Source organism: Macrosteles quadrilineatus, unplaced genomic scaffold (assembly GCF_028750875.1).
Source record: "Macrosteles quadrilineatus isolate MER2022 unplaced genomic scaffold, UCM_ALF_1.0 Scaffold_8__2_contigs__length_117827958, whole genome shotgun sequence".
Lineage (NCBI taxonomy): Eukaryota > Metazoa > Arthropoda > Insecta > Hemiptera > Cicadellidae > Macrosteles > Macrosteles quadrilineatus.
This window is the reverse complement of record NW_026542601.1, coordinates 45,413,741-45,425,838: the sequence shown is the minus strand read 5'-3', so window position 1 is coordinate 45,425,838 and position 12,098 is coordinate 45,413,741. Positions and strand designations below refer to the sequence as shown.

General features: G+C 33.7%; 1 protein-coding gene across 1 annotated transcript in view; it reads right to left on the bottom strand.

Annotated features, from left to right (window-relative positions):
• Nucleotides 1–272: 272 nt before the first annotated feature.
• Nucleotides 273–12,098, bottom strand: part of LOC129000115 (golgin subfamily A member 1-like) — a 42,210-nt gene continuing 30,384 nt past the window's right edge. Inside the window, exons 7-12 of the mRNA XM_054427016.1 lie at nt 10,444–10,553; nt 8,753–8,944; nt 5,092–5,487; nt 4,628–4,771; nt 3,440–3,652; nt 273–568 (exon numbers count right to left, since the gene is read on the bottom strand). Of these exons, the coding sequence (XP_054282991.1) occupies nt 428–568; nt 3,440–3,652; nt 4,628–4,771; nt 5,092–5,487; nt 8,753–8,944; nt 10,444–10,553 (1,196 nt within the window). The 3' untranslated portion in view covers nt 273–427. The remainder of the gene's footprint in view (nt 569–3,439; nt 3,653–4,627; nt 4,772–5,091; nt 5,488–8,752; nt 8,945–10,443; nt 10,554–12,098) is intronic.

The following is a 12,098-nucleotide window of genomic DNA, read 5'->3' as shown; positions in this document are numbered from 1 at the left end:
AATTTGGTCTGTTGCAATTTTGTACGTTTTTGGACCTTAGGCTTCGTTACCTTTGGTTTGGCTTCGATACCTTATTGCTCCAATAACAGTTTTTTTTAGATATTCAACTATTTGTCCTGTTGTAATTGCATTAGTGAAATAATAATTAGTATATAATAAACTGGGGAAATATTACAACCTCCCCTCTTAACTGATACAGTTGAGATTGAAACATTATTAAGGTAATTAAATTAACACAAAACAAAGAAGAATTAAATTTAATTTTACCTAGCTTCAAATAATATTTGGCATCTTTACAGCTGTAATAAATTAGCAAATAACACTATGATAAACATTAAAGCAATACAAAAACAATTAAAGTTGTATATACAAGTTATCTATTGCCTCTTGGAGACTGGAATTTTACATGACTAAAGTTAGAACATTATCAGCTGGCTGGATGCAGCCTTGAGAGTCGAGGCCGTGAGCCGAACCAGGACTTGCGCCACTCTAGCGTCTCGCGCAGAAGACGCTCTTCCTCCGCTGAAAACCTCAACAATGTGGCCACCGCACGCGTCAAGTGTTGTGCCTGCAATGGAATACACAGTTAGAATATTCCATGTATGGTTAATAATATAACAAAGGAAACTTAAATAAATGCAGAGGGAGATTTCAATGCATGATAAAGACAAAGCATGATCCTGGCACAAGTAACAGAAAGGTTTGCTGTATTACTACAGTCATTTAAATATTTAAGCAAGGCTGATAGAATTTTTAACAAAACAAGGTGTGTGTTGGGAGGAACCTCTATTTGGAGACAGGTTCCTTAACAAAATATTCTTTTGTTTAAAAAAATCTTTTTCCAACTTGTTGGCCGCACATGACGAGTAATCTCATCACCGTTAGCACTTTCTAGTGGCGCGCAACAAGTATACATGTCAAAGCGCCATTAAAAACTATTGTTCCAGTTTTGCTTGCCACTTGTTGTGCCAGTTTTATAGTTCAATCCGGTAAAGTTCATTTTCAGATCTGACTATTTTATCGGTTATGGGGACTGTTTAAGATGTATTGTAGTGTGGGGTTTAGGCTTGGATTTAGAGACATGGAATAGAATAACAATGACTGTAGTGTAGTATTGTGGAAGGAACTTAACATCAAAATTGTGCTTGACCCTTCCCAGACAGCACACTTTATCCCAGGGACATCCCATAGTAGTCCCATGTCCTGAGAATGTCTCGGGATATGCACGCTATCCTCAGGATATCCCGCAAAATCCCGGGACGAGTACGAAATCCACAGGATATCCTACAATATACCGTAATGTCCCGGGATTTGTAAGTTAACCTCAGGATATCCTGTAAAGTCCCGGGATATGTACGAATGCCATAGGATATCCCAGAATGTCCCATGACATCCCGGGACATGTACAAAATCCACTGGATATCCTGTAATGTCCCGGTAACAAACTGAAGAAAAAAAATACTACCACTGATGAAATGTATATCTAAATTTAAATGTCAACAAGGCCAATATATAATAATTTGTTTTTTTTCACTAGTACTTTCAGAAACTTGGTTTCCATCTTCAGGCTGTGTTTACACTAGTACAAAAAGTAAATATTTACTTAATAAATTAATTTTAAACAAAGTTAAAACAGATGATTTAAAGGATATTGGAAAAATAAAAAATAATATTAGAAAATTCATCTTTTGAATTTTGGATATGTTACAGTGTTGTTCTTGATGTAATTATTTTCAGTAATTCCGAATTTATAATTGGGCCGTCTTCATTATTTAACAAATAATTTTGGTCTGTTTTTTTTTTTTTCTAAAAATAAGATTCCCACGCATTAAGATGTTGAGGTTTTATAATTTATTTTAAAAGTTTAGGGTTTCCCATATTGAAAATATGTCTTGTTAATACTATGGCTAGCAAGGGTTGACTTTACTTTACCGACATATTACTACCACTTAGTTCAGGAAAACTAGAGTTCTATCATAGTTGTGTGAAATGTGAATTTATTTCTAACTTTAAATTAATAAAACAATCAAAAACTAATTTTAATCATATAACAATCAATTATAACAGTGGTGATTAAATAATGATCTAATAGTGATTAAATAATCTATATTCAAATACCAGTATCCTCTCCAACTACCAGCAGAAAAACAATTCAACTACTTGAGGCCTAAACAGATTAACAGAATCATATATAGCCTCTATACTGTAGTATCAAAAACATTTTAAGTATTGCGACCATTGCAACTGTCGGCTACTCTTTCACCACTTGAAAACACCCATAATCAACAAGCGCAGATAGCTCAGAAGGTAAGGTAAGAGGCTCATAAGGCGAATGTACCAGGTTCGAGACCCGTCTGGGCCAAAAACTTTTTTCTCTTTTTTTTCTTCAAAATTTGTGTTTATTAACTATTTAATCAATTTACTAAACTTATAATTAAGCTTTTCATACTAAATCTATATTATTTTGTGTTTTTTATGTTCAGGCCCAGACCACACTTTATCCCAGGGACATCCCATAGTAGTCCCATATGTCCTGAGAATGTCCTGAGGACTACCCTGGGATGACCTCGGATGTCCCACGGATATGCGTGTGAGCTTATCCGTAGGACATCCCCGGGCGGGGACATTACGCATTCCTGTGGATATCCTGGGATATCCCAGGTTGACCATAGGACCACTATGGGATATCTTGCATATCCTGTCGCAATATCCGTGGGATGTCCTGAGGAGAAAGTGTGCTGTCTGGGTTTTTTTGCAGTATTTTTTATGATGAATCCGGGTACATCGCACCTGCTTTTTCCCTCTATTTGGCAAAACTATTTCCATAAGGACTGGGAGGCTGTACATGCTCTAATTTATAATACGCCTCTAATTTGGATGAAACTAAATTTCAACTTTTTCGCATTACCACACAGTGCATTACTGATACTGAAACTGATAATACCTGGAGGGAAGATTACTCTGCAACCTGCAAGATTTATTGTGTCCCCCAAACTAGTCTCCAGTCTTTGCCTAGAGAACCCCCTCCAATCTTTATTCCTTAATGAAGTTCAGCGTCACGTGGGGTTCTAACTGCGGAAGATCTCCAACCCAGGGCATAAGCTGCTCCCACGGCCGGCAGCAGCCGGCCATCGCCCTTACCGTAGCAAACGTGTTAAAGGTGGGGGTCTCTTTTAAAATTAAATTTGCTTGTTCCCATAGGCCTCGGGCCTGTGCATGGAGATGGAACGTATTCATCAAAGCAAGGAGTGGACCTAGACCGGGACCGATTTGATATTCACCATTTAGGGAGCAATTTCCAGGTAGGCGGGTATTTTTCCCTAAAATGACAGGACTATACCAGAAGACCTATGGTAATAGCTTATTCTCTACACGGAAATTCACTAACAACAATAATCTAGATTAAAGTGCAATTGGAAGACAGCACTCGAGCAATTACCTCATAGTCCCTACATGTGAGGAACTTGATGAGAACATGTTTAAGGTACTTGAAGTTTACATCATCGTCAGAGCAAGGTAGGGAGTTAGGGGTGTGATTGTTCGTAACCTCCCCTCCACTCCCCTTGTCACCCCCGCCGGGATCCGCTCCCTTCAGTTCTCTCTGCAATGTTTTCTTCATGTCTGCCAGTCGCTGCTGTAGAACCCTGATGTTCTGTAAACATAGGAACTTTTAAAATATTGGAAAATGTTATGTAAATGTTGTCAATTTATGGTATACTCCGTTCAAGAAATTTAGGCAATTTGAGGGGAAGCGATTCCATCCTGTCCACCTCAGCCTAACTTTGAAACAATAGCTAACAGCTGATCAGAAATAGATTAAGCTGAAAAAGTGGGGAGGGACAAAGGAAACCTTCCACTTAAACCGCCTACATTTTGTGAACAGACTATAGTACATGATGAGTTCAATTTGTTTTGTGGAGTAAAATCTCTCATCGCTCCAATACCATTTAACATCATTAAGTCAATGAAGGAACTCTTAATGGCTGGTTTGAAATTGAAAATCAACTAAACAATCAGAAATAGTCACTTGTGAATGTATCACTTTGTTATTTCTACCTCTGACAAGTACCGGTATAGTGAAAGGATTAGGGTTATACAAGGAATGTTTATTGTACATGGAAATAAATTCAACAATCTATGTGGTCCTTCACAATCCGAGGAAATTGAGGGGAAACTAACAACAAATTACTAGATTGACCCACATCTTTTGACAAAATAATGTAATAAGGTAAATAAAACATAATAATAAAGAGAGAACAATATAAATGCAAATAGTTTTAATTAAACCAAAATAAATTTTAAAATCATAATAAAATATCCAACATTAATGTGTTTAAATACTTTCAGAATCAACATTCTTTATTCATATTGCATATACATACACGAATAATGTCAAATGTCAGTATCAGACAACAGCTAACTTTGAAAACGTAGAATAAGAAAGTACATGATGATAATAAAATATCAAAAAATTAAAATAGCTTATATTTCGTAAGACAAACAACTAATCTGAAGGGAAATCCTATAAATACACATTAAAATATTATTTTACAACGTGAAAAACGGTAACCGACAAACTTAATATATGATTTGTCATGTGAGACGTAAATTGACACTCAACACTTACTTTATTTCTGTCAGTGAGTTGTGATTCTAAATCACTGATTTTTAACCGTAGTTCTTTTTCATCACCCTTTTCGATAACCCGATTTTCAAGATCTGCAATTTTTGTGCGAAATGCAGAAAATTCTGTCTGCATTCTATCACATTCCTGCAAAAAAGCAATCTCAAATCAGATAAACAAACTGTGCTAAGTTGAATTATAAACATATTTTAACAATTACACTTTTTAAATTAAATTTAAATACCTAATTAAAAAAATATATATTAATCATTAACATTTAAAGTAGAAGATTTGGAGTATAATATTGTCATCATGCAGAAGGAACTTGACAACTTAAGTCTACTTTTGAGTTCAACATCCTTTTTCAGTAACAACACTTTCTCCGTAGGCTGAAAAAGGTAATTAATATACACTTCAAAAAATGATATATAAGAGTTGAGTCAAGAAACTTTTTATGTCTACTCTACCTGGGTTTTATCAATCAGTTTCTTATCTAGGGAGGAATTTTTGCTGAATATTTCGTTGATTTCCAACTCTTGGTTTCTCAACTCTTGTTTGGTCATTTCGATTTCCTGAGAAACCTGAGCGTTGCGCAGCAGAGCTTCATCTTTTTCTCGCTTTTCTTTTTCATACAGATTTAGTAACTCCTGTTGTTTTTGTTTCGCCTCTTCCAGTTCGTAAAGATGTTTGTTAGCCCTGACAGTTAACTCAGCAATACGTTCCTCTACTTTTTCAGATACGGTGGTTCGTTCTATTTCAATTTCTCTTTGCAGGGCCTCGTATTTCTCTGTTAGCTCGGAGCATTTCTGTTCTGCATCAACGACCCTGGTTGCCATGTCAATTCCGTCGCTCTTGGCAACAGCCTGAAACAAAAAGGAAACATTACTTTCGGAAGTATAGAGAGATAAATTAACACTTTTTTTGGAACATCAAGTACAGGAGAGGCAGGATCAATTATTTAAACACTAAACATTCTGTTGAGTTAAACCTCCACAACATGGTTCCTTGAATCCACTGTTGTATATTCTACCGTTGCACAATGGTTTCAATAGCAAAACAAAAAGTATGTGTTCATCATCAATCTGGCTCATTACGGGATCAGGTAACCAGATTGCCACAAAATAGGATACAGGAAAGAAAAAATAGAATTTCCCTTGCATTTGGACTGTTCGCCATTAAATGAACTACGCTTGTCACTCTTTGATAAATTTATTTAAATTTGTATTCTATCTTATACAAATGAAACATTGTAACATTTTAACTCACCCATGATCATAATTATTGAGAACGAGAACCACAAGTTAAGATGAAGTAAACACAAGGAGAGGTTGGATCAATAAGTAACGATAACGCTCCTTTCACACTACATGGCTTTTGTCGTCTAATTACAAACCATACACACAATTCCTGATAGTACGGCGAGATGAATATGTTTAAAATGGCACAATAATTAACATTATTAGTGTCCAATTGACAAGCCACATTGTAAACAATAAGCAGTGAAAGAGCTGATCCATTTGTACTGGCCGGGGGTTTCTCATTCGACAGAAAAATAGTGCAGTGTTTAAGCTTGCATTTAACTACATGCGCCAATTACGCACGGCCACCGTGTGACAACAGTGAGGTTCAGTGTCTGTAAGACTGCACAGTTTTCTGTCGTCGTCATTACCATGTAGTGTGAAAGGAGCGTTAAGTAGGTTGGTATGGAAATAGTTACATAATTCTGTTAGAAATATGCTAAATCTCTAGTGGTAGTTCTTCAGATTAGAATATAATCAAATTACCATGTAACAAGGATTTGTGGATAAATAATTGCAACATTTTTGTATACACTTAGACATATTTTGTTTTCAATCACTGCACACGCATATTGTTCCTATGTATAACATAGGTATAAAACCAGCGACACAAGTAAATGAAACAGCCTTGGCTCAAAATCATTGCATTATTGTGTCAATTCTACAAAATAAAATACCTAACCAATGAATGCATAACAAAACATTATTTCCGAACACATTTTGTAGACACTTGGGAATTTTGTTAGAGACACGACACAGGAAAAACCATGATTTTACTAATTAGAACTACACATATTAAACTTAATAGAAATGACAGGTGCCATTTTTATTAGGATGTATATTATTGATGCTTTTTTTATTGGATGTCAAAGCAATACAAATAATGTAATGTGGGAAACTCCCTTAAAAAGGTTATACACACACTAGTTCTCTTTACTTACTACCCTAGTTATAAACACAATTTATAACAAGATATTAATTACACAGTTTACAGACAAAAAAGCACTTCAAAAACTCCATACTTAAACATTCTTGAGTACAAAGGGTATATTAGAGGTTACATGTATAGTGTTTGAATTGGGAACGGAAACATAAAAAAAGGCTAACCTCACCATAATTTGTCAGGGTTTGTGATTTGCTGTAACCAAAAGTTAATGTATCTATAGTATTGTTATGTGCAGTTGGATATATCCGACCATCGATACCATGTCCAACTATATTTAATAACTCAAGTCTTCCATCATTTCTTGGAAGTTCATGGCCAATCTTAGTCAAGTGAACTTGAAAAATATATAGAAAGTAAAAAAAAGTTTTTTTTCCAGTTCCTCAGGTAGTTTGGGGTACTGGGTGCAATTCTGAGAATTAGTTTAGTTTTTACAAGTTTGTTACTTAGCTAAATATTTTGACAAAACATTGACAAACTGAAAAAAATAGTTCATCTTTGGGATTATAATTTCAATTTGCAAATTTGAACTTTTTACAAACATCTTCAATTGACAAAATTAAAGAAACAAATTGAGCACTAAATTCTACAACTAAAGTGTAGCCTTCTGATTAAAGTGATTAAGTTAAAAACCATCAAAATTTTACATTTTTCATAATAAAACGCTTAAAATTTGTTGTTGTAGCCCCGGAACTGTAATATATAAAATATCTGGTTTTACAATACCTTTAACAGTTCCAAAAGTAACTTTCGTCAACGTGTGTGTTACATGTTTCGGCGAGCTGCCATTGTCAAACACTTCAATACAGGTTACATTGTCATAACTTCCTGTATTGAAGTGTTTGACAATGGCAGCTCGCCGAAACATGTAACACACACGTTGACGAAAGTTACTTTTGGAACTGATAAAGGTATTGTAAAACCAGATTTTTTAATAAAACGATACAAATACTTATCAATAAAATCATTACACCTTTATACGACCTCTAAATAAATTTAACTCATGTTGATTAAAAAAATTATTATCATATGAAATATTTTACGACATACTGATGAAAAGCAAAAGTATAGATATCGATCATCCTAATTAAAAAACATGCTGGAAAAAATAAATATCAACCAAATAAAAAACTAACTTTATTGTCTGGAAATTACAGGCACTGACAAATAGAATAACATATTTTTAATATGAATACACCTGAGTAAAATAGAAACAATATAAACATAGTGTAGTTTATAAAACATAAGCAGGTCAACGTAGAATGAGAAAAACTCCAAGGAACAAAATATAACAAAAATCAGAGCAACCAAACAAAACTGAAACACACAACATTATAAACTAGAAACATATACTTTGTTAACATTTCAAAGTAAAATATAAAATAAACAATCTGAAAAACCTTAAACAAAACTAGACTAAATCATTCAAATTAAAATATCACATAGCAAGTGATGAACAAATCTGATGATGAGCTTCTTAGCTTTAACCCTACGAGTGGCGAATCGACAAAAAATGTCGATAACTTAATTTTAGCTGAGGCGTTATCACTTTCAGTTTGTGTGGATTAAATACATTTACAGGAAAATTTGGTCAATATTTTGAATAGTTCACCGAAACTTTGTGATTTTCTTTTACTTTGAGCCCTGAGTTGTCATAAATATTAATAATTCTTGTTGAAACATAATCGATATAGGGTGATTAAGGACTAATCAAATTTTGTAAACTCCCAAACCCATGTCGGTTTTCAGCACACAGCAAACATGTTAAACAAAATATAAAAACAATCTGAATCAAAAACAAAATGTGAATTACAACTAAATAAACTAGTCAATGCTAAACAAGCTATCTACAGTGTCAGGACAAGGGTAACTGTAATTTTGACTCACAACGTCCTGAGCAATAGTTTTTAGTTCCTGGGCCAAAGTGTCGCGTTCTGCTGTTATCCTCTCTATTCTTGCTATCACTTTTTCCTTCTCTTTGATTTCATATTCCAATATTCCTTCTAGTTCTCTTATCTTCACTTCTGCTTTTCTTCTCTCTCCCCCCTCTTCCCCCGCTTGCCTACTGAGTCGCTCAACCTGTAAACAAATGGAATGTAATCCTAGGTCAGTTAAGAAACGGCATTTTACTCTGAAATGTATAACACTTTAACTCATTCAAAAACTATTCAAATGGTTACTAGGATTTTTTTGTGGGAATAGCAGGCTAGGGTGAATGAGGAAGAGTTAAACATGGCACAAGAAACTCTAAACTTTAGAATATTTCATTTCATTGGCAGCATTTTCAACTAAAGAAGGTATTAATTAAAGATAAATTTGTCACGAGGCCTGCTAGTTTGAGAAAAATCCTTCAAACCTTGAAGTACTTCTTCAAGTGAACTTATTTAAGTATCCTTGAATTTTGTCTCAGAATAAATAATGTGATTCCGTCTCTGCTTTTCAGTATAACTTAAACCCCCTTAGAAGATTTGCAAAAAGAGGTTCTGACTTCTTGACATTGTCTATGATGATCTTTTACTGATGAATGACACTAATGTTTTATTGTGGCTATGATTAAAAAAAGACATCTGGACAATGGAAATTTTAATTAATTAATTTTAAATTTCTTAAATGTCAGGCTAAGCTTTGAATTAAAATTTAAAAGCTTAAGCTTGAGTATTCTGGGTTTAAACTCTTTAGGTTTTTTTTACTGGAGATAAAATATGATAAGAAAATACAATTTGGTGTAGTCAAATCAAACTTCTATTACCCATTACCCATAAATATATGTTTCAATTTGCAAGTGTTACTAGACATATTTTTATTTACTTTCCGTACGTAAAAATGCTCAAATTAACAAAAAATAAATAAAATTATAGGATTTGTAATTAAATAAATAAATATAGGATGGAGAGGACACAGCTAACTCACCTGATGAAAGGTTGCAGATGAGTCAAAGAACACATAAAATCACACACATAATTTACTTAATATTTCGCCTCTTTCAGAGGCTTCTGAAGAAGCCTCTGAAAGAGGCGAAATATTAAGTAAATTATGTGTGTGATTTTATGTGTTCTTTGACTCATCTGCAACCTTTCATCAGGTGAGTTAGCTGTGTCCTCTCCATCCTATATTTATTTATTTAATCCAAGCTAAATGCTTTTTCCTAAAAACAGGATTTGTAATTATTAATCCTGGGTTTAAAATACACTGATCCCGGGATTTCTAGGTATCAAATACCAACCGAGACTCCTAACCACAGCCTAAAACTGTCTAACTCACTTATCTTACAACAGAGTCTAATCAAGCAAGGCATATTGCTGGTGGTTCTATTGAAAAGATAAGAGCTGGATTGTGACCTTGTTAGAAAAATGAATCACTAAACTCTATAAACTTATCACCGAACAATGTAAATTCTCGTTTTTGTTAAGATTCAGTATTTTTTTATTATTTTTTATATTATTTTATTTATTTAGGTGTTTTTAGGACTTATTTGAAATATTTTGTGTATATTAATTTGATTTATATCTTAAACACACACATGAAGTAGGCCTAGTGTAATAAGCTGCCAATAATAATAAAACTTGTTCAAAATTTACCTGTGTTTCCAATGATTTAATTTGATTGCTCCATGTAGCTTTTATATCAGCTAATTCTATATGAGCTTCCTCCAATTGTCGTTCAAGTTTTGTTCGTTCGCCAAGTAATGCTGAAACAAAAAAATGGAATTAGTTTCCTAAACATAAACAATCTGGATTGTTACTACTGTTTTAAACTTATAATAACATATTTTACTAATTTGATTTAAGTTCCTATCAAATGAATGAAAAAAACATCGACTTAACTTCTAACTAGGGCCTATATCTGCTAACTTTGACATTTTAGCATCATACACAATTCATAAAAAGTTCTAGTTCTAATGTTGGATAATTATTTATATGTTACTAGCTGTGTGCCCGTTCTACGCACGGGGATCTTATTGTAGTCAGTTGAAACCTTCTTATTAAGAACAGAAGTTGGTTTAGATATTTTCAGATATGCTGGTAAAACTATTATATATAAACCTTCGCAAATACAGTATCTGACAGTTTCAAGCCAAAACAAATGCTTCAAAATTAAATGTAACCTGGGTCGTGTTGGTCCATATGTTAAATCCAATGATTAAACTAAAAAATGCTTTATAGATCTATGAAGCATAGCCCTAATGTAGGCCTATAATTGAAAGTTACCTTCCACAATGGTTAAAAGTATTTAAGGTACTACCTCAACCTCACAATTTAACACTTTATTCGGGTTGACATTTTCATTATAAAGGTGCTTTTGTCCTTTCCGTGAAACACTGAGAAATAAGGACATTAATGCGTTACCAACAGACATACACACAAAAATACAGAACTTAATTAGGGAATTTGCTACGCTTTAAGCATAACAAAGTACTTATAAAATTAGTATCTGAAATCTTTGTTAATGTCATCAAATTTCATCATAACAATTTATATTTGCTTGGACAGATGATGACGCGAAATGACGGCTTACTATATGAAATGAAGTACTATAGACGATTTAGATTGGTAATTTATAATAAAAATTACCAAAATAGGCCACGAACTATTGATACATAAACAACCTAAAGCGTTTAAACAATTCATGATGGTTTGCTGAATAAATGTTTTACTAAAATGCATTATCGTTTTCTTAGCATAAACAAACATTTTGGAATCAAGAAAGAAAAAGCAAAAATTGTACAGTTAAGACATCAATTAAATTGAATACGCCTGTAATAATAAATAAGGTGCAACACCAACGGTAACTAATTTGTAAAGTATAGTGATGTGTTGGTACTTAAAAATTATTCTTGCTGCTACCAACAGTGCCAACGGTTCTAAGGAATAGAACCGGTACCAAAAACCAACGTTCACAGTTGAGAACTATAGCACAGCTGACCAATTATATGAGTTAATCAAGTCCCGAGGTTATGGATCTCTTGGTTTTGGATTTTCTCGTAAAACGTTTTAAAACAGCAATCAAAGTTATTTCCCATTAATTAATAGAAAAGCGAGTTTAGCATCATCCGTGAACCTCTGTTACAATTACCCACTGCAGTTGTGATTTTTTACTTTACACTTTACACAACCGCCATGGAAGTGCCGTCAATGAGTGGAAACCATGTTTCTAAGCTATTGGCGACGATCATTATTAAATTTAAGTTTCCCAGCCGTATACAACACTGATTCAAGGTCTTCTTTCTGGTTAT